Source organism: Mirounga leonina, unplaced genomic scaffold, assembly GCF_011800145.1.
Source record: "Mirounga leonina isolate KUSES-001 unplaced genomic scaffold, KU_Mleo_1.0 Mir_200, whole genome shotgun sequence".
NCBI lineage: Eukaryota > Metazoa > Chordata > Mammalia > Carnivora > Phocidae > Mirounga > Mirounga leonina.
Window position 1 is genome coordinate 2,097,851 of NW_023270503.1, and position 26,318 is coordinate 2,124,168.

The 26,318-nt window shown below is 59.5% G+C and overlaps 1 protein-coding gene across 5 annotated transcripts; it reads left to right on the plus strand.

Moving 5' to 3' along the window:
- The first annotated feature begins 1,014 nt into the window (after nucleotides 1-1,014).
- On the plus strand, nucleotides 1,015-23,353 carry MYO1C (myosin IC). 5 transcript variants are annotated; one of them, XM_035027588.1, is made up of 32 exons: nucleotides 1,015-1,244; nucleotides 8,234-8,389; nucleotides 8,519-8,634; nucleotides 9,203-9,401; nucleotides 9,485-9,565; nucleotides 11,205-11,384; nucleotides 11,467-11,565; nucleotides 11,762-11,875; nucleotides 11,964-12,035; nucleotides 12,325-12,444; nucleotides 12,534-12,616; nucleotides 12,838-12,943; nucleotides 13,060-13,140; nucleotides 13,441-13,532; nucleotides 14,902-14,996; nucleotides 15,079-15,125; nucleotides 15,240-15,320; nucleotides 17,500-17,605; nucleotides 17,714-17,831; nucleotides 18,454-18,567; nucleotides 18,648-18,724; nucleotides 19,058-19,126; nucleotides 19,232-19,316; nucleotides 19,413-19,572; nucleotides 19,863-19,946; nucleotides 20,678-20,771; nucleotides 20,869-20,924; nucleotides 21,048-21,183; nucleotides 21,261-21,331; nucleotides 21,419-21,516; nucleotides 21,591-21,690; nucleotides 22,127-23,353. In XM_035027588.1, exons 1-32 carry the CDS (start codon nucleotides 1,170-1,172, stop codon nucleotides 22,151-22,153), a joined length of 3,192 nt encoding a protein of 1,063 aa, XP_034883479.1. In that variant the 5' UTR covers nucleotides 1,015-1,169; the 3' UTR covers nucleotides 22,154-23,353. The 5 variants fall into 5 exon arrangements, with proteins under 5 accessions (XP_034883479.1, XP_034883482.1, XP_034883483.1 ...); XM_035027591.1 differs by lacking the exon at nucleotides 1,015-1,244 and adding an exon at nucleotides 1,313-1,333 and having other exon boundaries at nucleotides 22,127-22,485; XM_035027592.1 differs by lacking the exon at nucleotides 1,015-1,244 and adding an exon at nucleotides 2,097-2,203 and having other exon boundaries at nucleotides 22,127-22,485.
- Nucleotides 23,354-26,318: the final 2,965 nt, after the last annotated feature.

Here is a 26,318-nt window from a genome sequence, read left to right on the forward strand (position 1 = left end):
CAGGATATGGCCGCTCTGGGCCCAGCCCTGACCCGCTGGGTGGAAACAGGAAATGTGTGAGACTTGGTGTGCACTGGGTCTCTGTGCCTGGCTCCACAGCTGATAAGGGCCATTGTGTGGCCACCGGGGATGAGCCTGCCCTAGATAAATGTGCTTCTCAGAGGAAGGAAGGAAGCTTTGCTGGCCTTTCCTGGGCGGGGGATGCCGTGGGGAGGGAAGGAAAGTGTGCCCCAGGGGAAGGTGCTTGTCCAGGGGGCTGTCAGGGCCAGCACTGGCCCACTGGACTCCACCCCTCCCGTGCCAGTGTCTCCCTCTGGAAAGGTCACTTTTCCCCATCCTCTTCCCCTTCTTACTTCCTATAAGGAATGGCTGAAGACCTGAGGGCTCAGTCCCAGGCCAGGAAAGTGTCAGCAGTGATTTAGCAACAATAACGATAGAAAACAGGACATTGGGGGTGAGGGGCACCTGAAGGTACTATGGAAAAGTAAGAAGCCAACAGGGCTAAGGCCTCCCAGAGCCAGGGAGTCCAGTCCTCCCAAGCATTAGAGGCCCCTGAGGAGGGCAGGACAGGGGCCTCCTCACAGTGCCTTCCTGCCTCGCCAGCTAAACTCTGCTCAGTGTGGCCAGCCCCCAGCAGCTCTGGCCTCCCAAACTCAAGGGGCTCACCTGCTGCTGTCGGGGAAGGAGGCAAGCTGGGGAGACATGCTGGAGGGGCAGCGCCTATTGACAGATCTTGTTGGCTTAGGGCAGGATGTGCGTTCTGGTTTGGGGAACTACTCTCCAGCTGACACCAGTGAGCGGGCAGCAGGAGAGGCCTGGCCATGGAGCTGTTGGGGAGAAAGCCCTCCTACCCTTGGACCTGGAGGCCAGGGTCCCCCACGAGTGGCTGCATCAGCCTCTCTGGTTACCTGGGACAACAGGCATTTCCTCCGTCCCTCAGCCCCTCCTCTTCCTGCCCCAACCCGCTGGGCCAAGAGGCCTCCCAATCAGACCTGGGCTGCTCCAGCTGTGTCCTGAGGAGCTGGACCAGACACATCCCCTGGGGCTGGAGTTGAAGCTGAACCAAGTGGCCATCCCAGTGTGGGACCAGATTCCTGGCTCTGGGAGCAGCCCGAGCCAGTGGACAGGCAGGCTGTTGCTCAGCAAGCACCCGGGCTCTCTGTCGGCGAATGGCGCTGCAAGTCGAGCTGATACCCACTGGGGAGATCATCCGCGTGGTTCACCCCCACAGGCCCTGCAAGCTTGTAAGCGGGGATGCTCTGGGCTGGGAGAAAGGGTGGCAATATCTTCCCAGGGCCCAGCAGCTCCCTCAAGCGAACCCCTCAGGAAAGAGGTGAGCAGAGGGGAGGGGTTCTGACCCTTGGTGGGACAGGAACAGACTGGACAAGAAGGGATAAATGGAAGGATGGCGTAAAAGTTTAAAGCGCCTCTAAGAGCAGGATTTTTCAAAGCAGGGATCTGGGTTTGAATCCCTTCTCTTCCAGCTCCCTGGTCCTCCGTAGGCTGGGCTATGAACTGGGCATAACACGCAGGTGACAGGACTGCTCTGAGGCCAAAGGACTGGCGGTGTATGTAAAGCTCCCGACGCATAGTGCACGTTCAGTGCATGCCTCCCCTTTCTTCTGGCCCAAAGTAACTAGGGCTGGCCAGCTCAGAGCAGTACCTTGAGCAGGGGACGGTGTGTGTGTGTGTGTGTGTGTGCGTGTGCGTGTGTGCGCCACAAATGGGGAGGACCTGACCTGGGCTGGCAAAAGTGGGGCGAGTTGGGGGTGGGAGGACAGTGCCGGGTTTGCTCTGAGGACGCATCCCTAGAATGAGGAGATGCACCCTTCCACCCAGCACTGCAGCGGGTGCGCCGGGTGTGGAGGAGGGAGGGAGGGAGTGTGTGTGTGTGTCTGCGTGTGTGTGACTGGGACTGTGACGCGCCCCGTCCCGGGAGCGGCTTGCACAGCGTGCGGCACCAAGCCTCCGCGGACTCGGGCGGGGGCCGGGGCCGGGGCCGGGGCCGGGGCCGGCCGGGGCGGGGCGGGGCCGGAGGGTTCGCGCGCGCGCGCCCGGGCCTGGGCCCTGCCGGGGATGACGACAGGCCGCGGCCCGGCCCCGGGCGGGCCCTGGGCGGGGAGAGCGTGCCGGGGCCGCGGACTCCGGAGCCGGCCACGCCGCCCAGCCTGGCCCCCGCCTGCGCACCCGAAGAGCCGAGCCGGTGGGTAACGCGGCGCGCGGGCGCGGGGCGGGCAGCGGCCGCGTGGTCCCGGAGGGCTCCGCTGGCGGGCGGGAAGGGGAAAAGGGCAGGCGGCCGGGCGCCAAGCCAGGCCGGAGCTGCGGTGCGGGCGGCGGGGGTCGCCGGTCCGGAGATCGCTGGGGCCGAGGGTCGGCCCCGGCCCGGCCTATGCGGGGTCCCAGAACTCGGCCGCGTGGAGAGACTTAAGGTTACTTGCGGATAACGTGAGGGCGGGGAGGGGCGGCTGGGGTCGCAGGACCCAGGCACCCTGTGCGCCCTTGGGGCCCCTCCAACAGCCCGGCTCTGCCTCTGGGTTCCGGAGAGGCCGCCCGCGCCCCTCCCCTTCCCGTACTCCGCCCCCCCACCCCCCCCCCCTCCCCCGACCCTGCAGCGCCAGTTTCCCCGCGCGTCTGGGAGCCTGTGAGGGCGGCGGCCAGGGTCTCCGAGATGAATGAGAGAATGAATGGTTGGCCCACGGCCTTGTTCAACTCCCGGCACGCTCTGGGCCCTGTGATTCATTCATTCGTACAGGCATCCACGAGGGGTTACTGAGCCCCTACTGTGTGCCGAGCTGGGTGTACGCCCCCGCGGGAGCACTCTCCTGGGAGAGACTGACAAGGAAACCGGCGATTAGAGCGTGATGCGATAAGGAGGGGGCTATGTGTTGGGGGAGGCAGGAAGGGGTTCTGGAGGAGGTGATACCTGAGCTGAGTCTTCAAGAATGACTAAGAGTCAGTCAAGTGGGGAGAAGGAGGGTGCGCCGGGCCAAGGAAGGTGCAGGTGCAAAGGCAAGAACCTTAGGGAGAGAGCCACCTGTGACAGCGGTGGGAGCAGTTCCTTCTGGCTATGTGTGGTGCTGAGGGAGGCATGGGGAGAGAAGGGACTGGAGAGGGCCACCCCTGGGATCACACAAGAACACAGGCGCACTGGGGGTAAACTGAGGACAGAGTCTATATGCAGGCACCTGGCAAGAAGCATTGGGTGTGAAGAATGGGTGTGGCACACGGAAGGGTACCCTATAAACTTACACTCTATTAACATAAGATGTTAATTGATCAGATATGCACTTGTAAATACCACAGGCTGTTGTGGGAAAATGGATTGGAGGGAGGAAGGCAAGGAGGGCAGTTTGGAGGTTGCTGCCTGATCCAGGAGCAGAAGAGTGAATGAAGGGGGAGCAGAAGGTTTTAGCAGGTGGTGACTTCCTGGTGTGAGAAATGGAGAGAGGGGAACAGGCTTTTTGATCCCAGATGGTGATGACTATCTGGAGGTGCCTCCCCACTTTCAGGATACTGAACAAGGAGGAGAGGTCAGGGGGCAAGGTGCTCTGTCTACTTCTGCTGGGCCCCCAAGCAGAGGTGTCTGGCAGGCCAAAGGCTCTAGAGCTAGAGTGTATGGCCCTTGACTGGGGCCCTGGTAGAGAGCCCTTTAGTCTCCACCTTTCACCTCCACTGCCCCTCACAACAATTCCCTAGAGTCTGGAACAGTCCTTGGTGGGACAGCCTGGGCCCAGACCGAAGATATGTTTGATAAATATGAATTGAGCATCTGTTCTGTGCCCAGTACTTCCCTGAGATAGGCGATGGTTCTTTCTGCTTCCCCAATAGGCCATGAGGCTGCCTCCGTAGAAATCAGCTTTTAGCAGAAGTCTGGACGTCCTCAGAACACCCTCCCCAGACCTGCATGGTCCTTTGAGGCCCTTTGAACATTTGAGGCTGCCCACTGCCTTCCCCACTCCTGCAGAGGTCAGGCCAGAGGGCACCTGGCTCTCATTAGGTAAAGGGCACTGGATGACCCAGGTCTGCTGGGTCTGCCCCATCCCTGCCTTTACAGGAAACAACACAGCTGGGAGGACACCCAGAGGCAGTCTTGGGAAATCAGTCCTGGGTCACTCATGTGGCCATGGTTTCTCCCCAGCCTGCAGCCGGCCGCTAGGTGCAGGGCCATGCTGGGGGCCCAAAGGCAGTGCCCACTCCCTAGCTGCTCCTCCTGAGGCCCACATGTCGATAGTCACACAACGCCGACTGGGGTATTCACTGGGCACTGCAGTCACGGGGTTACTGAGGAAGGTCCCAGCCTCTCAGGGTAGCGAGTTAACCTTTACAGAGAAGCGGAAGCTTGGAAATCCACCAGCCTCGCTCTCGGGTAGGGCAGCTCTGCAGCAGCAGTGAGTGCTAGAGTTCCCGGTTCCAATCCCACCCCTCCTTCTACTAGTCCTGGGATGTTGAGCAAGTCATGCCCTTGCCCAGCCTCAGTTTCTCTGTCTGTAGGATGGGGGTAATAGCACAGAGCTCATGGCTTGGCTTCAGGGCATTGGAGGGAGTACCCTAAGACAGCGCTGCGAATGCAGGAAGCGCCTGGCTCTGCAGCCTCGGTCGCGGTCTCTCTCAAACCCGCGGCTCCCCGCCCCGGCCCCGGGGCTGGCGCTTCCGTCCAGTGAGGCGGAGCGGGCGGGGGCCGGAGCCGGGGCTGGGGCCGCCCCTCAGGCCAGCCGGGCTGCAAAGACGCCCCCTCCTTCCGCCGCTGGGCGGCGGCTGTGGGGGCGCCAGCGGGCATCCCGGGAATGCGGCGGCGCGGCTCGGGGTGGGGGTGGGGGTGGGGGTGGGGGTGGCCGGCAGGACCCCTCCGCACGCGGATTCCCCTCATTCCAGCCGCTTGACGAGGCAGCGGGCGGGGCGGGCTCTGCGGCCGCGAAGCTCCGCCCGCTCTCAGCTCCTCCCCTCCCGCCCGCTAGCGGCCGCAGTGCCCGCCGTGTGCCCCTCTTACTGCAGAGAGCTGTGCTGTGGTGGGGGCTCGCTCGACCTCGTTCCCCCCCAGTCCCCTAAAGCACTCCCCACCCTGAGTGGGCAGGAGGCAGAATCCCCCTCCCGGCTCCCGCTCCCTTCGAGATTTTAAACCTGGGGGCATTGCGGAGGGCGCCCCCTTTCTCCCTGAGCCCGCCTCTGCGGGTGGCGTTTAATAACCCCCCCCCTCCGCTCCCACCCATCTCCCAGCTGCGCACCCAATCGCCTGACCCCTGCAGAAGGCCCCATCTCCCAGCTGGTGCCCTCCATCCCCCACCCCGCGGGGTCCCCCGGGCCGCGGCTCCGGCCGGGCTGTTGTTCTCGAGGTAATGAGCCTCCCACGAGGCTGCAGCCCGCACCTGCCGCAGCTTCACCCCCTCTCCGGGGAGCCTGGGTCGGAGGGAGGGGAGCGCTGGGGCTTTGGGTCCCTACTCCGCATTTTTCCCCCGGCTAGACAAGTCAGTGTCCGCCAGACTGTGCCTCGGGTTCCTTATCTGTCAGGCGGGGAACAGGTAAAGTTCTCGAGAGCTCTTTGTAACTGGCAGACACGCCTGAGGGGCTTTCCCCCCTAGATAAGAAGTGGGTCTGGCCTGGCCCAGGGCTTTTAGTAGGTCTGACCCAAACATGTGTGGAATGAATGTCAGGCCAAGAGAGGGAAGTGCTTATTGAGAGACTGGGAAGTGCCTTAGCGCTTTTATCTTAGCCTTCTCAACAATCCTTTTAGGCAGCTATTAGCCACATTTTAAGGATGAAGAGGAGGTTCTAAGAAGTTGAGTGACTTGCTCCCAGTCATACCGCTTGTAAGAAATAGCCCAGTCTTTTGCAAGCATCAAAGGCTTTTAGACATCACCACCTCCACCAGCCGTGGGATCTAAGCTAGAGTTGGCTCCTTAAGTGCTTCCAAGATCCCAATGAGGGTGCGGCTGCTTAGGGCTGGTTTGGGAGAAGGAGGGGATCCTGGGGGATCCAGAGGGACAAGAGAGGGAGGCTCCCTCCAGGGGAGGAACAGAATGGAGGAGCCCCTGAGGCACAGAGGCCCTAGTTGGGGTGTCTGGGATAGGGGAGAAGAGTATAGGCCCCAAATGCTGAAAGTCGGACGTACATTTTCCAGATGGGAGAATGAGACCTCCATAGGGGCCGGACACAGACCGCGCTCGGCAAAGCCTCCCTGTGGCCGTCCCTGTCCCTTGGGTGCTCGCTCCGTGCTGATTCGGAAACCTAAAGAGATTTTCTTGGGGCTTAAAGACACAGGGCCACCCCCAGAGAGTACATAGGGGTGGACAGTGTCCCGCACGGAGGCTCCGCCTGCCTGGGCGCGCCGGCCGTATTTGGACATTTCGATCTATTTTTAACTTTCCCGGGACTCGAGGTTGGGGTGAGGGGGGAGGGAAATCCTGCTTCCTCCGGGATCCACGGGCCTCAACCCTCGTCGCGCGCCTGGCCTGGTGCGTAGTGTAGACACGGCCCGGAAGTGAGTTTCGGGTCCGTGTAGACGCGGCGGCCGCGCGGGTTCCGGGCCCCACCCTGGAACCAACGACGTCCCTCCTGGAAAACCTGACTCAGGCGGAGCCCCTGCCTGGCGGGGAGCTCCGCCCCCTTTCCGCCCCCGCACCGAGATCCCCCGCAGTTCCTACCCCACCCCCACCAGCTGGACAGGGACCCCCGAGTCCGAGCCCCGAGGGAGGCGGGGTCGGCTGGGGAGTCCCGCTTTCCTGAGGCTCGCGGAGGGGGCGGTGCGGGGGGCGGGCCGGCCCCTCCCTCGCTGACGCCGCCGCCGCCGCCGCCGCCGCCGCCGCCGCCGAGCCCCGGACGGAGAGCACCGGCAGCGGAGCAGGGCGCCAGGCCGGCCTGGCAGGATGCGCTACCGGGCGTCGGTGAGCGGAGGTGGCGGGCAGGGCGGGGGTCCCGGGCGTCCCTCTGTGCCTCGCGGCGCCGCCTCGGCCCCGCCAGGAAGCGGGCGCGGCCCAGGAATTTCGGGTGGAAGAACGTCCCGGAAAGTTGCAGGGGGAAGAGGCAGAGGCAGGGAGGGCCGCGGGGCGCTCGGACCCAGGGCCGGGCCAGTAGCCCTCGGAGAGGTCTGAGAGCACAGAGACCCGTCACCCAGAGGGCAAGGGGGCGGGAGTTTCGGCCAGATTTGGCAGCAGCTTCGGAAAAGGATAGGGGGGAGGGGGGAGGGACAAGCCTGGGAGAGGCAGGCCAGACCCAGAGGGGTGCCCCAAACCAGAGATCTGGGTGCTCTGTGGTTGGAGGAGAATTGGGGGCCTCTATGGGATCTGCGCCCCTTCTCACCACTGCCACCTTGCTTTTCTCCGACCCTTGACACACTTAGTGTCAATTTCCTAGAGGCCCCCCCCCCCCCGCCACCATTTGAAGAGTGTGGTGTGGGGTGAGGGCCTCCTTGAGCCGATATGCGCTGGAGGCAGCTGGGCTTTCCGTGGTAAAACCCCCACCCCCTTGAGGCTTCTGGGGCTCTCAGGAGGAGAGTGTCTGGGGAGTCTGGCAGCTGGAGGAGAGGGTGTGGCCCAGCTATGAGAAGGAGGGCCCCCCCAACTTCTGGGGTGGGTGTCCAGCCCAGCTGGGATGGGAGGCCCCCTGGGGGAATCCCCCTCACGTGGTCTGGGGGTGGCTTCTTGCTTGGTCCCTAGACTCTCTCCCCCTGGAGATTTTGATGGGTGTGGGTGGCAGAGATGGCCCCACCCTGCCTGCAGAATTCACTCTGAGCCATTTGTCCTCCAAAGCACCTGTCACACGTGGCCCAGAGCTAAGGGACCTGAGGTCACCTGGTCTAACGCAACTCCTCCTCCTTGAGGAGGAAGCAACCCAGAGAGAGAAGGGGATTTGTCCAAGGTCAACAGAGCATTCTTTTCATTATTCCAGGGAGTTTCTTCTCATGACCCCTTTTTCTCTACACAAAAGCAGTGCCTGCCTGGATTCAGTGGCCTTGCTTCCCGTGTCCTCTGGGTCTTCTGTGCCCCAGTGTCCTGTGTCCGGGTCCCATGTGTCCCACCTGGTCTCCGTTCTGTGTGACCCATGTCCTCAGTGTTCCAAGTACCAGCTTCCTGTGACCCAGGCCCACTGTACCCAGCATGGTCCGTCTCTTGGGTATTCTCTGCGTCCTGTGTCCATGGGCCCCTGGTTTCCCTGGGAGTCCCACAGGCTGAGGTGGAGGACAAGCGGCCTTACCTTACCCTGCTGGTTCTGACCGTCTCCCGTGGTGCATTCCCTGCAGGCCCTGGGCAGTGACGGGGTGCGGGTAACCATGGAGAGTGCCCTGACCGCCCGGGACCGGGTCGGGGTACAGGATTTCGTGCTTCTGGAGAACTTCACCAGTGAGGCAGCCTTCATCGAGAACCTGCGACGACGGTTCCGGGAGAACCTCATTTATGTGAGGCCCAAGTGGGAAGAAGCTGGCAGGGGGGGAGTGGTGCTGGGGCCACAGACACAGGGCTGAGGGGGGAAAGAGGTATCAGGAGCCTCTGGGAGAAACTTCTGACCCTCCTCCCCCAACCCCCAGACCTATATTGGCCCCGTCCTGGTCTCTGTCAACCCCTACCGAGACCTGCAGATCTACAGCCGGCAGCACATGGAGCGTTACCGGGGTGTCAGCTTCTATGAGGTGCCACCCCACCTGTGAGTGACCCCCAACCTCTCCAGGAGTGACCCCCCATCTCCACCTAAGATGACCCCACCAGACCCTCGCTCTAGAATATCCCTGACCTCCCACCTGGGATGAATCATTATTTACATGTGTGAGGGGTCCCACGATCCCTCACCCTAGAGTGACCCTGATCCCCACTTGACATGAATTTTTCAGCCCCATCTGGGTGGGACCTCGCCAGCCCCCACCCCAGCTCCCACCCCTAGCTCCTTCCCCCGAACTCCACCTGGGCATTGCCCCCCAACCCTAGTGACTCTCTGACCCCCACTCTAAGGGACCTCCCAACCCCACCTATGAGTGACCCCAACCTGTAACTGAATGACCTCCAGGACCCCCACCCCTAAGTGATCTCCTCAGTCCTCCATCTGAAAGCGATAGTGATCCCCATCTTCAGCTATGAAGGACCTCCCTTGACCCACACCCTTGAGGGTCCCCCAAGCCCCACCCACCAGCAAACTCCAACCAGATGTGGGAATCTACTTCCTCTTCCTATCTTGCCCCACCCCCACCCCTGGAGCTCCTAACGAGCCTCTGTCGCAGGTTTGCGGTGGCCGACACTGTGTACCGGGCATTGCGCACAGAGCGCCGGGATCAGGCCGTGATGATCTCTGGGGAGAGCGGGGCGGGCAAGACAGAGGCCACCAAGCGGCTGCTACAGTTCTATGCTGAGACCTGCCCAGCCCCGGAGCGGGGGGGTGCTGTGCGTGACCGGCTGCTGCAGAGCAATCCCGTGCTGGAGGTGAGGGGACAGCAGTGTCTGCAGGGCAAGAGGGGCAGGGAGAGAAAGCCAGCCATCCCTCTTACCCCCTCCTCTGCTCCTAGGCCTTTGGAAATGCCAAGACCCTCCGGAACGATAACTCCAGCAGGTTTGGGAAGTACATGGATGTGCAGTTTGACTTCAAGGTACCGGTGGATGTGTCAGGACAGGGGGAGCAGGAATCCCACTCAGTAGGCGCCCACTCGCCAGGTCTTTGGTACCAGCAAATATTTAGTGAGTGCCTACTCTGTGCCAGATGCTGTTCCAGGTGCTGGTGATACAGCAGTGAAACAAAACAGACAAAAATCCGGCCTCCAGAGAGATAGACATTAAACAGAAAAATGTAATTTAGGTGACAAGTGCCATGGCAAAAAATAAAATGAGGTAAGGGGTGGGGGCAGTTGCTATTTTAAATAAGGCAGATAGGGTAAGCCTCACTGAGAAGGTGGTACTTTGGTAAAAAGCTTGATGGAGACAGGGGAGCAAGCTGTGCAGATACCTAGGGGAGAGAGTCCAGGCAGCGGGACTAGCCGGTGCAAAGGCCCTGAGGTTGGGAGTGTTTGGTGTGTAAAAAGACAGCAAGGAGGCCAATGAGCAAGGCACCAAGATACAGGAGAGGAGGCTGATGGTACAGGAAGTTCTGGGTCTTTGTAAGAAGTTCCTTTAAAAACTCTGAGTAGAGGGGCACCTGGGTGGCTCAGTTGTTTAAGCACCCAACTCTTGATTTCAGCTCAGGTCACAATCTCAGGGTCGTGAGATTGAGCCCTGCATCGGGCTCCAGGCTCAGTGGGGAGTCTGCTTGAGATTCTCTCTTTCCCTCCCCCTGTCCCTCTCTCAAAAAAGCCAACCAACCAACCCAAAACAAAACAACAAAACAAAAAAAACTCCACTAAAACAAAACTCTGAGCAGCTGTTAACTAACTTGAGTTTAAATAAAAACTTGAAATTAAAAAACAAACAAGGGGCGCCTGGGTGGCTCAGTCAGTTAAACATCTGCCTTCGGCTCAGGTCGTGATCCCAGGGTCCTGGGATCGAGCCCCGCATCGGGCTCCCTGCTCCATGGGAAGCCTGCTTCTCCCTCTCCCACTCCCCCTGCTTCTGTTCCCTCTCTCGCTGTGTCTCTCTCTGTCAAATAAATAAATAAAATCTTAAAAAAGATAAAATTAAAAAATTAAAAACAAACAAACTCTGAGTAGAAGGGGAGCCTTTGGAGGGTTTCGAACAGAAGCGTGTTGTGATGTGGCTTTTCTCTCAGATCCCTCTGGTGCTTTGTTGAGAGTAGATGGTAGGAGAAGCAGGCCGAGTAGGGAAACCAGTTAGGAAGCTGACGATTGTTACACCAAGGTGACAGGTGCCGTGGCTGAGACCAGTGTGGCGGCAGGGTAGGCTCTGGATGTTTTGAGGGTGACGGCAACAGGATTGGCTGTGTGACTAGACGTGAGGTTAGGGAGAAAAAAGAAGCTTCCCAGGGGACAGCAAACTTCTTGGCCTGCAGACCTCGAGGGGCAGAGTGACCAGCAGTCAGGATGGGAAGGGGGGGGACACCAGGAGTTCGGGTCGAGGCCCGTTGGTGTGAGCTGCCTGTCCGACACCCAAGGGGAGCAGCCAGGTCGATAGGGCTGCAGGCCCTCGTTTCTTAGATGAGGACACTGAGGCCACAGGGGGTGACTCGCCTGAGTCCACACAGCTAGTGGCAGCGCTGGAATTAGAGGCCGAGGAAGGAGGGGAAGCCGGGGCCCATCCCCAGGCCCCCTGAACAGTCACCACGTCCTGCCCTGCCCGCAGGGTGCGCCTGTGGGCGGCCACATCCTCAGTTACCTCCTGGAGAAGTCCCGGGTGGTGCACCAGAACCACGGGGAGAGGAACTTCCACGTCTTCTACCAGCTGCTGGAAGGCGGCGAGGAGGAGATACTGCGCAGGCTGGGCTTGGAACGGAACCCCCAGAGCTACCTGTACCTGGTGAAGGTGCGGAGCAGGCGGGCAGGGCCGGCGCCACCCAGCGAGTGCAGCCCCAGGGCCGGTAACCCCGCTCTGCCCTTCCCCCCAGGGCCAGTGTGCCAAAGTCTCCTCCATCAACGACAAGAGTGACTGGAAGGTGGTCAGGAAGGCCCTGACAGTCATCGACTTCACTGAGGATGAAGTCGAGGTGAGACCTGTGCTGGGGACCTTCCCTTTCCTCCCTCTGCACCCTGAAAGTCTCAGGCCGCTTTTAGAGCCCATTGCTTCTCTCAGACACTCCCGCCAGCCCAGTCCCCGCTCCCACTGGCCATGCACTGGTGGCCCTCACGGGCTCTCTGCCCCTCCTGAGACCCCCTTCATCTCCCCCCTCCCTGTTCACCCAGGACCTGCTCAGTATCGTGGCCAGCGTCCTGCACCTGGGCAACATCCACTTTGCTGCTGACGAGGAGAGCAATGCCCAGGTCACCACCGAGAACCAGCTCAAGTATCTGACCAGGGTGAGTGGGCTGAGGAAGGGGTGAGGGCAGAGCAGACGGGGGCAAGGAGGAGTCTACCCTCACCGTGCCCACCCCCCGCCCTTGGCAGCTGCTCGGCGTGGAAGGCTCAACGTTGCGGGAGGCCCTGACACACAGGAAGATTATTGCCAAGGGAGAAGAGGTGAGGTCAGGCCTTTGTCTCAGGGCTGGGGGGTCGAGGGTGCAGGTGTTCCAAGGCCTCTTCCGAGACTCCTGCCTCCGGCAGTGAGGCCTTGGGTCCTGACGCCATCTTCCCTCTGATAGGGCCACTGTGGCGCTGCCCCCCGCCCCGCCCAGTGTCCCCCACCCGCCAGGCTCACCAGGAGGAAGACAGAGAGGTGGAGGTTTTCTGGTGTTGAGCCTGAGTGCATAGAGGAGGGGGATGGAGAGGGGTCCTCGGCATTCCCCTCCTTTCTCACCTTGGCCGGCAGCTCCTGAGCCCGCTGAACCTAGAACAGGCTGCGTACGCGCGAGATGCTCTCTCCAAGGCTGTGTACAGCCGCACTTTTACCTGGCTGGTCAGGAAGATCAACAGGTCGCTGGCCTCCAAGGTGAGGGCTCGGCCAGGCCGCTTGCCAGGCAGCGGGGAGGCCTGGGGCGGGGCGCCCTCTGACCCCAGGTCCCACGCTCTTGGCCCTAGGATGCTGAGAGCCCCAGTTGGCGGAGCACCACGGTCCTCGGGCTCCTGGACATTTATGGCTTTGAAGTGTTTCAGCACAACAGGTCAGCAGCCCCTTTGCCCTGCCTCTCTCTCCTCCCGTCTGCCCTGCCCTGGCCCCGCCCCGTCCTCCCCCTGCCTCTGTTCCTGACACCACCCCAGCCGCCTCAGGTCCTGCTCCGTGTGTTTTCCCTCAGCTGCTCAGAGGCCGAGTCCGCCTCTCCCTGCCCCCCCTCCTGCTGGGTCCCCCTTGACCTACTGTGAGCTCTTCTGTTTCCCCTCACAGCTTTGAGCAGTTCTGCATCAATTACTGCAATGAGAAGCTGCAGCAGCTCTTCATCGAGCTCACCCTCAAGTCGGAACAGGAGGAGTATGAGGCAGAGGGCATCGCGGTGGGTGCGAGCCTGCGGGTGTCCCTGTGGACACCCCACAGGAAGCCAGGCATGGGGTCTCCTAGAAGAGGTGCTAGGACCCCATGACGATGCCTTCCTTCCCTTTTGCCCCTCAGTGGGAGCCTGTCCAGTATTTCAACAATAAGATCATCTGTGACCTGGTGGAGGAGAAGTTCAAGGGCATCATCTCCATTCTGGTGAGTCCTCTGCCGCTCCAAGGCCTCGTGTTGGAGGCTGGGTGGGAGGCTCTTACTCCCTTCCCCGTTCTCTTAGGCATGTCCACGGAGGGCCCGAGTTTGGGGTTGAGCCGGGACAGGGCAGGGCTGTGCGTGGAGGGTGAAGTGAGGTGCTGGCCTGGTCTGGAAGCAGTCTGTGGGAGGCTCCCTACGATCTGCCCGGTGCCCTGCGTCTGTGCTTCCTGGCACAGTGCCCCTGAGTCTCCTGTGCTCTCTAGCTCCTTCCCTGATACATCCCTGACCCTCTGCCACACCCCCCAGGATGAGGAATGTCTGCGCCCTGGGGAGGCCACGGATCTGACCTTCCTGGAGAAGTTGGAGGACACGATCAAGCACCATCCGCACTTCCTGACGTAAGCGGGGTGGCAGCGCAGTGTAGGGACAAGGGCTCGCTTGCGGCAGAGCCCGTGAAGCGTGAGGTTCCCCGCCCCCCCCACCACCACGATCAAAAACCACCAGCCACAAGGAGATGACCGGGGGAGGTGTAAGTTGAGGACGGGCACACAGAGCCCCAGGTCGTGCACCCACAAAGTAAGAAGCTAAGAGAAGCGTGGCTCCCTCTTTATTCTTGTCTGAGAATGAAACTTGCTAAGATTTTTTTAGTTTCCTTATTTGGAAGTTGGTTTTTCTTTAAGGAATCCCCTGAAGTGGGGAGGGGAAGAGAAGAAGCAAGCACCTCTGCCCCAGCTCTGTCCTGCTTCTTCTCTTCCCCTCACGTCCTCTAACCCGAAGCAACCCTGTAAGGACGTACTGTGAAGCTGTCTCCGCTTTACCGAGGCCCCAGGAGGTGAAGCCGTTTGCCCGAGGTTATCACGTACTTAGTAAGCTGCAGAGCTCGGACTCGGGCCTGGAGCTGTTGAACACCAAAGCCCTGAGCATTTTTTGCTTAATGGTATCTGAAAAACCTTTTTCTGATTGCAAAAATAATGGTGCTCATTAGAGAAAAGTTGGAATGTGTGCAAAGGCCGCTGGTTATCCTGTCACCCAGAGGTCATCACTGTTAACAATTTGAGGCATTTCCTTCCTGCCTTTTTCTATATGTTGTTGTTTTTTTTTTAATAGCTGAGAACTTACTGTGTATAAGGTTCAGGATCATGTTATATCCTGAGTATTTTCCTGTTTCATCAAACAGAGAAATTTCCTCAAAACACTTCTCCGGTGGCTCTAACTCACAGATACTCCACTGCTCGCCCCCAGCTTCTGAGGGCCCTTGGCCAGCCTCCAGTTTCTGCTGGGTGACAAGGCTGCCCCAGACATCTTTGTGCCTTACATCTCTGCCTGGATCTCTGGTTAATTGCTTGAAATAGTCCTTAGAAGTAGAAACTGGCTTAAAGTATTTAAACCTGCTTAAGACTTCAGTAATCTTTGGGGGCAGATTCCTTTCTTAGAATGTAGTACGCAGCGCCCGGCGCTCCGAGCAAAGTCACACAACAGCCCCGGGCAGTGAAGCAGGCCTCTGCCCAACGCGCCCGGCCATGCGGACGCCTCGGGCCCGGTCCTGGCACTGTGGGACCCTGGGCAGGGCTGTGTGCCTCCCCGAGCGTCCGCGACTGCCTCTGTGCAGGGAGCCTCGTGGCTCCGCTCTGTCTGCCGCCTGGTACAGAGGGCTGTGCCTTGGCCCCGGGCATCCCTGCTCCTTCCCGGATGCCTGGTTCCTCTCTTGAGCCTCCTCAGCAGGTAGGGGCTCAGGCCGGCAATCTGTAGCTTTCTGTCCTTCCTTAGGCACAAGCTGGCTGACCAGCGGACCAGGAAATCTCTGGACCGTGGGGAGTTCCGCCTCCTGCACTATGCTGGAGAGGTGACCTACAGTGTGGCCGGTGAGGATTCTGGAGCTGGGTCCCTCCAGTGGGCAGGGAGAGGGGCTCTCTCCCTCACTTCATGTCTGCTCCCCCCTCCCAGGGTTTCTGGATAAAAACAATGACCTTCTCTTCCGGAACCTGAAGGAGGTGAGGAAGACTGGGGAGAGGGATCGGGGTCTGGGCACCGACTGACCGCCGCCCCAGGAATCTGTCCTGCCTGCCCGCCGTGCCCGGACCCTGAGCCCCGCTCTGCCCCCACAGACCATGTGCAGCTCCGAAAATCCCATCATGAGCCAGTGCTTTGACCGGAGTGAGCTCAGCGACAAGAAGCGGCCAGAGACGGTGCGGAGGCTCTGGGACCTGAGGGGGCACGTGTGTGTGCACGTGCGTGTGTGGACACGTGGCTGCCCGAGCCAGGAGCTGGCGGCGCACGGGCACTGCGCGTCCACTGGCACGCCTCCGTCTGTGTCTGCGTGAGCTCCCCCGAGCGCGCCCGGCCCTCAGTGCAGACCCCCCCGTGCACACCTGAGTCCTTGCGGGAGCTTGTCCGTGCGTGGGCACTGGTGTGCCTCCACCCGCTCGGCAGACAGTGCGATCAGACGTTACGAGGCACTTAGGATGCCAAGATGAATAGGTGCTCTCGTAGCAATGTACACAGGGCGCTTTGGAAACTTAGAATAGGGAACAGCAAATTGCCTGGGGGTGGGGGGCGGTCAGGGAAGGCTTCCTAGAAGAGGAAGCGTCTGAGATAACGTGGGACCGAGTAGGTGGTTGTCAGAGGGACCGGTGGGAGAGCACTGTAGGCCCGAGAGGCCCAGCAGCACAAACAGCCCCCAAAAGACCAGGAGGCCCACAGGAGAGTGACATCATTGAGGAGAGCGGGTGGGAAGGGCAGGTGCGGCCCGTGGTGCCAGATGCCGGGAGAGTGGCGGTGAGCTCGGGGCAGGGGTGGGGCTGTGGGGCGTGCCAGGAGGAGGGCCCCGGCTGGAGGAGCGACGCTGTGTCGGAGATGGAAGCCGGGGTGCTGCAGGCTGACACATGCCGGCAGGGCAGGAGTGGGGACCGTGGGTGGCCAGCGTCTGACTCCCCAGGCCCCTGCTCTCTGCTGTGTGCCCCCCATCCCCCCACGCTGGGAGGACACCGGCACCACTGTCTGGGCCTCTCCAGCGGCTGCGGGTTCATGGAGCCACTGATCTCCAGGGGCTCCCAGGCAAGCCGGACTCCACTGGTCTAAAACAGGCCCTTGATGGCACCGTGCCCCGGGGTCTGTTCCTTCTGTGCCCCTAACTCAAGGATCACCCTCCACCCAGTCCTGCACGCCAAAAACCTGGGCAACCTCCATGACTCCTCAGTCTCCCCCATCTCCCTCATCCAGACCACTGCTGGCTCTTGCCAGTTTCTGCTGCCTGAGTACTTCTCAACTCCTTCCCCTTGGCCCTTCCCCGTAACCCCTGCTCCATTTCAGTGCTCTGAGCCAGCCAGCGTCCTCCCTGCCCTCCTGGCTTCCTAGCTGCCCTTGCCGCCCACTCTCCACATACCCGCTTAGAGATACTCCAGAATGTAGATCTGTGCCAGCTCTTCCCTCACTCCAGATTCCTCACTGGCTCCCTATTTCCCTCAGGATAAGTCAGTCTCCTTAATGCGACTCTCCAGCCCTGTCGTGATACTGCTTCTGCCTGCCTCTCTAGTCCTATCTTGTTGGCTCCCCACCTGGGTCCTTGCACTGCTTTTAGCTCCCTGGGCACATCAAGCTTTTGTGCAGGCTATCCCTCTGCCTGAATACCTTTCTCTCCTCTCTTCCTTCTGGCTATTTCCGACGTATCCTTTAAATCTCAGCCCAAGGGTCATTTCCAGATGGACTTTCCTGATGCCCCCTACCCCACAGACTGGATGAGTTGCCCCTTCTTGATGCTTTTGGAACCCCCAGGCACGCACCTCTGTCACTAGTGGGATTGCAAGTCTGTTGAGAAGTCTGCTTCTCTCACAGTCCTGAGACCCTTGAAGGTCCTGCCAAGCAGTGTGCAGAGATAATGGTTGGATGCATAGGAGTAGGATGTATTGTTAAGGAATGTGGCCTTGAAATTCTAGAAAGAGTGGGCATCAAAGGGAAATGTAGAATTGGGGTCGTGGAGAGACCTGAGCAGGGTTTTTACTGATTTTTTTAAGATTTTTTTTTTTAATTTTAAGTAATCTCTACACCCAACTTGGGGCTCGAACCCACAACTCCAAGATCAAGAGTCCTATGCTCCACGGACTGAGCCAGCCAGGCACCCCCTGAGCAGGGTTTTTAGATGCGAGTGAGGTTCCTAAGTTGATGTCTCTAGCTCAGTCTGGCCTCTTTCTCTAGTGTGGTCAAGGGGAGGCAGAAGGAAGAAAGAAGCCGGGCACAGGGTGGCTGTGGGAATTGGCACTGCTCTGTTCCAGGAGGGGGCCTCTGCAGGGTTCAGCAGCCCTGCCCCAGAGAGGGGCAGCTGCGGGGATCCGCAGCCCGGCCAACCTTCCTTTTACCTTGGCTGGCCAGGTTGCCACCCAGTTCAAGATGAGCCTCCTGCAGCTGGTGGAGATCCTCAAGTCCAAGGAGCCCGCCTATGTCCGCTGCATCAAGCCCAATGATGCCAAACAGCCCGGTAGGCCCCTCGCACCCCATAGGCCCGTGAGGGCTGGGTCTCCCCTGCAGAGGGGAAGGGCCATCCTTCGGTGAGGGTCTGCTGACCACCCTGTTACCCCTCCCCCAGGCCGCTTTGATGAAGTGCTGATCCGGCACCAGGTGAAGTACCTGGGGTTGATGGAGAACCTGCGCGTGCGCAGAGCGGGCTTTGCCTATCGCCGCAAATATGAAACTTTCCTGCAAAGGTGGGGGCGCGGCCTGGCTCAGCGCCAGGGAGAGGGGTAGGAGGCTAGGAGCCTTTGGGATCCTGAGAGAGGAGACAGGGATTCTCAGCCCCATTTCAGAGCCTAGGACCCTGAGCTTCTGAGCTGCTGTGGGACGCATGCCAGGGGCCCCTCCATTTTGCAGGCCTGCTGTCAAACTAGGTGGACAGAACATCAGTTCCCTCCCCCCCCCCCCACCCACTTCCAGCCCTGCCCTCATAGAGCACCAGGTTAGGGGTCTATAGGCAGGCATCCACCTGCTTGTCACCAGAGGAGATGGTAAAACCTGTGAAGAGGACAGAGTTTCAAAAGCTCAGAAAGGATATAGCAGCATTGTGGTTAGTCTGAGTTAGGGGCTGGGGAGTCAGTCAGGTGTGAATTCCATCCCTGCCACTTTCTAGCCCTATGGCCTTAGGCAGATGAGGAGATATCAGTTTCCTCCTCCTCCAAATGGGCATAGTGACAGAGTGACCTCCCTGGCTTTTCGTGAGCTGCAGGTCAGTGGGAGTACCCAGCAGGTGCCCAGGAAGGCTGGTTTGGGCCCCCAGAGGAGGACACTGGTTGGAGTGGGGGCTGGGTGCATCTCTGCTCCTCCTGTCCCCAGATACAAGTCACTGTGCCCAGAGACGTGGCCCACATGGGCAGGACGGCCCCAGGACGGGGTGGCTGTGCTGCTCAGGCACCTGGGCTACAAGGCAGAAGAGTACAAGATGGGCAGGTGAGCGGTGTCTGCCCGGGCCCGGTGTTTGGGGGGGCACAGGGGTGGCAAGCAGGGGCTGATCACTGCTGCCCTCTCAGGACCAAGATCTTCATCCGCTTCCCCAAGACCCTGTTTGCCACAGAGGACGCCCTGGAGGTCCGGCGGCAGAGCCTCGGTGAGAGGCAGGCCCCACCTTTCCTGTCCCAGGGGGTCTGTTCTGGGGAGCAGGAGAGAAATCACTGCATTTGGGCCCCACCTCACCCACATTCAGCTCCCCTCCTTCTCCCGGTGCCAGCCCTGCCCCTGGATGCAAACTCTGAGCGTGCTCGCACATTCCTGGGCCCCCTCCTCCTCTCCTTCATATATTCTCCCTTCCCTTCTCTGTCCTCTCGCTCAGGAGCTCCTTGGGCCACTCCCTCATTCATGCCACTCAGTGAGCTCTGGCAGCGCCAGGCCCCCAGCTGCTTCCCTTGGGCTCTGGCCAATTGACTTTCTTTCCCAACCACAGCCACGAAGATCCAGGCCGCCTGGAGGGGCTTTCACTGGCGGCAGAAATTCCTGCGGGTGAAGCGATCAGGTGCGGGGGCGGGGGGGGGCGTGTCTCCAGGAGGGGCGGGGTCTGGGGCTAGGGTGGGCCACCGTGGGGAGGAGATCAAGGTCAGCCGTCTTGTGGTCCCCACAGCCATCTGCATCCAGTCCTGGTGGCGGGGAACGCTGGGCCGGAGGAAGGCAGCCAAGAGAAAGTGGGCCGCGCAGACCATCCGGCGGTGAGCACTAGGGGCAGCACCAGGGGGTGGCGCAGAGCAGGGGGGTGGGGTGTCCCCCGGTTTCTCACTGCCACCCTGTCGGGCCCCCACCCCCAGGCTCATCCGCGGATTCATCCTGCGCCACGCACCCCGTTGCCCTGAGAACGCCTTCTTCCTGGACCACGTGCGCACCTCTTTTTTGCTCAACCTGCGGCGGCATCTGCCCCGGAATGTCTTGGACACTTCCTGGCCCACACCACCGCCTGCGCTGCGTGAGGTCTGTGGCCTTCCCTGCCGACCTAGGGACCATGAAAGCGCTGGGGGGGTGGGGGGGTGCTAATAATCTTGTGGCCAGAGAAGAATCTGTAGGACTCCCCAAGGGAGGGGAACTGGAGCTAGGCCATGGAGAATGAGTTCTTTTGGGAGAAAGGACTCAGGAATGCAGGGGTTGTCCAGGTGGCGGGGGTGTCGCTTTGGCAGCAGGCCTGCACTGGGCATACGCCAGTCGTCTTCGGAAGGGAGGGAGCCGGGCCATCCAGGTGCCCTGACCTCACTTGTGTCCCTCAGGCCTCAGAGCTTCTCCGGGAGCTGTGCATGAAGAACATGGTGTGGAAGTACTGCAGGAGTATCAGCCCCGAGTGGAAGCAGCAGGTGCGGAGGGCGAGGAGCCAGGCGTGGACCAGCCAGGGGGTCGGGGAGGCCGTGGGCTCCCCGCAGACAGTGCTGGCCAAGAAGGAGCATTGAGCCCTGGGCAGGCAGCATGGCCTCAGATGGATCCCGGGCCCTGTTTGGCCTCGTGTATGAAACCAAGGCTGGAATGGATTTTGGGTGGCGAATAGGATTGGTCCTCTGGGCCAACTCCACAGGACTGGTAGAGGCTCCCCAGAGCCCTGGGCTGAAAAGATCGCAGGTTCAGTCTGATCCATTGGTAATGTCTGCCATGGTTCCAGAGATGGCCATCCGTGACTGAGTGCCACGTATTTGCCAATTCAGTACGGGATGATGCTAAAGGACCCATCAGCTCGGATGACCTGCGGTAGTTTGGGGTATCAGCAATCGCCAGCTTCAAGATGCCAAGCTAGAGCTGAATGTCAGGGGTCCTGGGGCCTGATATGATGGGCACTTAGCCCCAAAGTCGAGCCTGGCCCCTGACAATGCTGTCATGACCCTTCTGGGAAGCCCTCTGCCTTGTCAGTGGGGATGGGGGCAAAGCAGAGGAGGGGTCAACAGGAGTGTGGGTGGCCGGGCCTGGCCTCCGGTGCTGGGGCCAGAGAGAGGGCAAGAGCCTGTCTCAGTTCCTGAGGCTGGCCTGCCCCTTCCCGCCCCCGTGACGGTTGCTACCCCTTCTAATACCTCCCCCACGCCTCCCCCCTTCTCCTCAGCTGCAGCAAAAAGCCGTGGCTAGTGAGATCTTCAGGGGCAAGAAAGACAATTACCCCCAGAGTGTCCCCAGGCTCTTCATCAGCACACGGCTTGGTGAGCCCCTGACTTCCAGTGCTCCCCGCCTCCAGCACCATCCGACTTAGTCCCCTCTCCCCTCCTCTGACGTCCCGCTCCCCCATCCGGGTTGCAGGTGCAGACGAGATCAGCCCCAAAGTGCTGCAGGCCCTTGGCTCTGAGCCCATCCAGGTGAGACGCCCGTTCTGCGGCCTGAGGCGTGGAGGGGGGGCTCGGGGCCTGGACAGAGAATGACGGGTCGCCCTGGAGCCCCCTCAGCTGCTCCCCTGACCCCCGCCCCGCCTCCCACCGCAGTATGCCGTGCCCGTAGTGAAATACGACCGCAAGGGCTACAAAGCCCGCTCCCGGCAGCTGCTGCTGACCCCCAGCGCCGTGGTCATCGTAGAGGATGCCAAAGTCAAGCAGAGGATCGACTACGCCAACCTGACCGGTGAGCCAGAGCCCGGGGTTGCCTAGGGAGGGCCCGGGCTCTGACCCTTGACCCCTAACCTCTGCCCTTCCCCTCAGGGATCTCTGTCAGCAGCCTGAGCGACAGTCTCTTCGTGCTGCACGTGCAGCGGGAGGACAACAAGCAGAAGGTATGTCTTTGGGGCCTGGGAGGCAGGGCAGAGGTGGGTTCTGGAGATCTGGGCAGGGCCTGACCCCTCCCCCTCCCGGCCCCCCAGGGGGATGTGGTGCTGCAGAGCGACCATGTGATTGAGACACTGACCAAGACCGCCCTCAGCGCCGACCGCGTGAACAACATCAACATCAACCAGGGCAGGTGAGGCGGTTGGGGCTGGTGAGGGGGCCGCGTGTGCGCCCGCAGGCGGCCCTCACACGCCCCCTTCCTTCCAGCATCACGTTTGCAGGGGGCCCCGGCAGGGATGGCATCATCGACTTCACACCTGGCTCAGAACTGCTCATCACCAAGGCCAAGAACGGGCACCTGGCTGTGGTGAGTGGCGCCAGCAGGTGACCGCCTGCCTCCCTACCAGTAGCCCCAGGGCTAGGGTGAGCTTCGGGTGGCCACGCCTCCTTGGCGGCTTGGCAGAGCCCGGGCACCTCACCCACGGGTCTCCATCCAGGGCGCATCAAACCACCTCTTTCATCCCATTGCCCATAGAGGCCCAGAGAGCAGGGCCATTCGAACCCCCACAGTGCCGACGGTCATAAAGACGGCAGCATGGGGGTGGGTTGGGGAAGGCCTAGGGGCGTTTCAGGGGTGCTGGAGGCAAGGCCCACTCGGGCAGGGCAGGGAGTCCTATGGGAGTAGGATCAGTCCCCGGGACTGAGGTCACCAGGCACCCACCCCTCAGACCTCCATGAAGACAAGCAAAGCTCCTCTGTCCGCTCCCTGCTCACCACTGGGGCTTCTCTCTCGGCCCCTGCAGGTGGCCCCACGGCTGAACTCTCGGTGATGAAGGCGCCCCCCGGACCCCCTCCCACTTCCCAATGCTTTGCTTCTCCCCCCTCCCCTTCCCACTTACCAAAGACTCGAGCTTCTAGACAGGGACCCAGGGACACCTCGAAGCCCACCGACAAACTCCCGCCTTTCGCTCAGCCCTCTCTTGAGGGAGCAGCGGGGGCCAGGGAGCTGCCCCAGACGTGGGCCAGGCCGGGCCACAGCAATAGGGAGGCTGGGGCCAGAGGCAGCCATGCCAGCCCCACTGCCGATGCCAAATATTTGAGAGAAGGGAACTTTTGCTGAGGTTTTCTCTGAGATTTTTTGATGCTTTATAAGAAACTATTTTTTAAAAAAGCCATTTTCCCACCCCAAGACACACTGGATGTGTTTTCCCTGACTCCAGCAGGGCAGGGAATGTAGCTGAGAGGGGGTGGGCGGTCTGGGCCCTGGTGCCCTCTCTGCTGCCCAGGCCACCCTCTCCTCTCCATTCCCTCGGCACCTTTCTGTCTGTCTGCCTGTCTGCCCACGTGTACCCTTCACCACCCACTCCGACATCCTCCTGGGGGCCGAGACCACCTTTGCCTGCCCCCCTTCTTCCTGCCTTAAAAATGCCCTTCAAAATCATCATCCCAACCTGAGGATGTCCTGGAGTGGGGGAAGGAGTTTTATACCACAGAATTTACAAGACACAGAGATCATCCAGTCTAGCTTCCTGGTGTGACAGAACAGGAGACAGAGGCCCACGAGGAGAAGGGACTTGCCCTTCATCTAGCAGGTTGGGGCAAAACCGGGACTGCAGCCCTGTCTTCAGCATACCTCACTGCCTCTCCCAGGGACAGGCTCATGTCTTAAGGGTGCATGTGGCTCCCTAACCAGCAATCACCCTTGGGGGCCAACAGGTGGGAGAAGCACTCCTGCCTGGGTCTATGCCTTAGGATGACAAACACCTTGTCTATATACTTTGGCCCCAATTCAAGGATATAGGGCCTTTCCTGGCCCCTGACCCCCTCCCTGTCCTAGGAGCCCAGGGAGGAGGCTGGCCTTGGGAGGAGCTGCGGAGGCATCACCTCTTTCTGCTGCTTCCCCCCACCTCCCCAGAGGGCCTGGGGGCTGCCCAACTGCCTCTGCCCTCCTGGGGGGGGGGGGTCTCAGCCCACTGCTGACACTTCTGCAATCCAGAGAAACACTAAATAAAGCAATACGTGTTTGCCAATGCTTGTCTGCTCGTGAATGTTAGGAGAGGGAGAAGACCCCTAAAAGGCAACCAGCGGTCTTGTATTAGAATTAGAATGGTATTAGAATTGTATTAGAATTTTTGCCTTGTCCACAGAAGGAAGAAGGCAGGGCTCCTTCCCCAAAGGAAAGCAGAGGTAACCGGTAGCTGCAACATGGATTTGCTCTTTCTTTCTTTTTTTTTTTAAGACTTTATTTATTTGAGAGAGAACAAGCATGAGCGGGGTGGGGGGCAGAGGGAGAGGGAGAAGCAGACTCTTCTGCGCAGCAGGGAGCCCGATGTGGGGCTCGATCCCAGACCCCGGGATCATGACCTGAGCCGAAGGCAGACGCTTAACCGACTGAGCCACCCAGGCGCCCCTGGACTTGCTCTCTCAATGACTGTTCTACGGCACGGCTGCTCAGCCTGGCCCAGTGCTGTGGGCCAGGGGAAGACACATCACACCCAGCTGCTGCCCGGTGGTCCTCAGCCCAGCGGACAGACAGCCCGGTGTGGGAAGTGCGGGCCCCACGGGGCACACGGACTCATGACTGGCTCAAGTCAGGGAGAAGGGTCACAAACACTTCAGAGAGAAGACGACCTTTGGCGTGGGTCCCAAAGGATAGGCTCCAAATTCTGTTGCAAGTGGCAAATATCATCTAAATTGGGTTGGGCAGAAAAGGCATTTATTAGCACTAGCAACCTACCAGTCCCAGGGTAGGGCTGCTTCTAGGCACTCAACATTGTCAGGAATGTGTCTGGAGCCATTTCTTGGCTCAGCCTTGCTCTGGTGGCTCCATCGTCGGGCAAGCTCTCCGCTCGTAGCAAGGCTGCGAGCAGCAGCCGTGGGTGTTCGTTCTGCCAGGTTAGCATACGAGGTGGGAAAAAAGTTTCCCAGTCAGCCGAAAATCTCAGAGCCGACGCACGGTGGGCCAACTTGAAGTGCTCTTCCCTGACTCAGTCACTGTAGTTAGGGAGGAGAGCATATTCTTTTTTTTTTTAATTTTTTATTGTTACGTTAATCACCATACATTACATCATTAGTTTTAGATGACGTGTTCCATGATTCATTGTTTGTGCATAACACCCAGTGCTCCATGCAGAACGTGCCCTCTTTAATGCCCATCACCAGGCTACCCATCCTCCCACCCCCCTCCCCTCTAGAACCCTCAGTTTGTTTTTCAGAGTCCATCATCTCTCATGGTTCGTCTCCCCCTCAGATTTCCCCCCTTCATTCTTCCCCTCCTGCTATCTTCTTTTTTTTTCTTAACATATATTGCATTATTTGTTTCAGAGGTACAGATCTGAGATTCAACAGTCTTGCACAATTTACCGCGCTCACCAGAGCATATACCCTCCCCAGTGTCTATCACCCAGTCACCCCATCCCTCCCACCCTACCCCCCACTCCAGCAACCCTCAGTTTGTTTCCTGAGATTAAGAATTCCTCATATCAGTGAGGTCATATGATACATATCTTTCTCTGTTTGACTTATTTCGCTCAGCGTAATACCCTCCAGTTCCATCCACATCGTTGCAAATGGCAAGATCTCATTCCTTTTGATGGCTGCATAATATTCCATTGTATATATATACCACATCTTCTTTATCCATTCATCTGTCGATGGACATCTTGGCTCTTTCCACAGTTTGGCTATTGTGGACATTGCTGCTATAAACATTGGGGTGCACGTACCCCTTCGGATCCCTACTTTTGTATCTTTGGGGTAAATACCCAGTAGTGCAGTTGCTGGATCGTATGGTAGCTCTATTTTCAACTTTTTGAGGAATCTCCATACTGTTTTCCAGAGTGGCTGCACCAGCTTGCATTCCCACCAACAGTGTAGGAGGGTTCCCCTTGGGAGGAGAGCATATTCTGACATGTGCCTGCCAGGCCTGGGTCCCCCGTCTAAGCCCCGACCCCACCCCCAGGACAGAAGCAGCATGGACCACACCTGACTCGTGGTCCAAGAGCCGGGAGCCGATGGCTTCCCAAAAGATCAGCAGAGTGTTGCCTCCAGAAGAAAGGGAATGAGTGTCACAGGCTGCCTCCACAGAACTCCTCAGCAGATGGCTAAGAGCTTTCCCAAGTGGGAGAGGCGTTGTGAGCAGAAGGGATGGCACATGAAGGCTTTAAAGGCAAGAACAAGTTTAATTTGGGGTCAAGCTACCTGCAGAGGCGTTTAGATGCAGGTCTGGGGCAGAAGTTCCTGATGAATGTGCAACTATCTTGGGCTTGAACGCAGTCCTGTGCCCACACCTAGATTTGACACTCCCCCCGCCCAACAAATTACAGAAAAATGAAAGCACCACAGTAATTAGTCCGCTCTATCAGTAGCAACGGGGGCTGCAGGAAGCCGACAGATAAGATAAGCATTGCGCCGGGCGGATGACCAGCTCTGCGACTGCCGCAACACTCCTTCATCTTACCCATGGAATGTGTGCCGGAGTGACGTCACAGACAACCCACAGGGACCCGCGGACCCTTGTCCTTAGAGAGGTCACCAAGAATGCTTCGCACCAGGGCGCCTGGGTGGCTCAGTCGGTTAAGCGGCTGCCTTCAGCTCAGGTCATGATCCCGGGGTCCTGGGATTGAGTCCCGCATAGGGCTCCCTGCTCCGTGGGAAGCCTGCTTCTTCCTCTGTTGCTCCCCCTGCTTGTGCTCTCTCTCTCTGTCAAATAAATAAATAAAATATTTAAAAAATAATAAAAATAAAAAAATAAAGTAGGCTCCATTTCCAGTATGGAGCCCAATGCGGGGCTTGAATTCACGACCCTGAAATCATCAAGACCTGAGCTGGATTCAAGAGTCAGACACAGCTGACTGCTTCTCCTTCTCCCTCTGCCACTACCCCCTGCTTCTGCTCTCTGGCTCTCTCTGGCTCTCTGTCAAATAAATAAATAAAATCTTTTTTTTTTTTTTAAACGTCCCTTGGGTCTAGGTCTCCCCTCCTTGCCAATCTCCT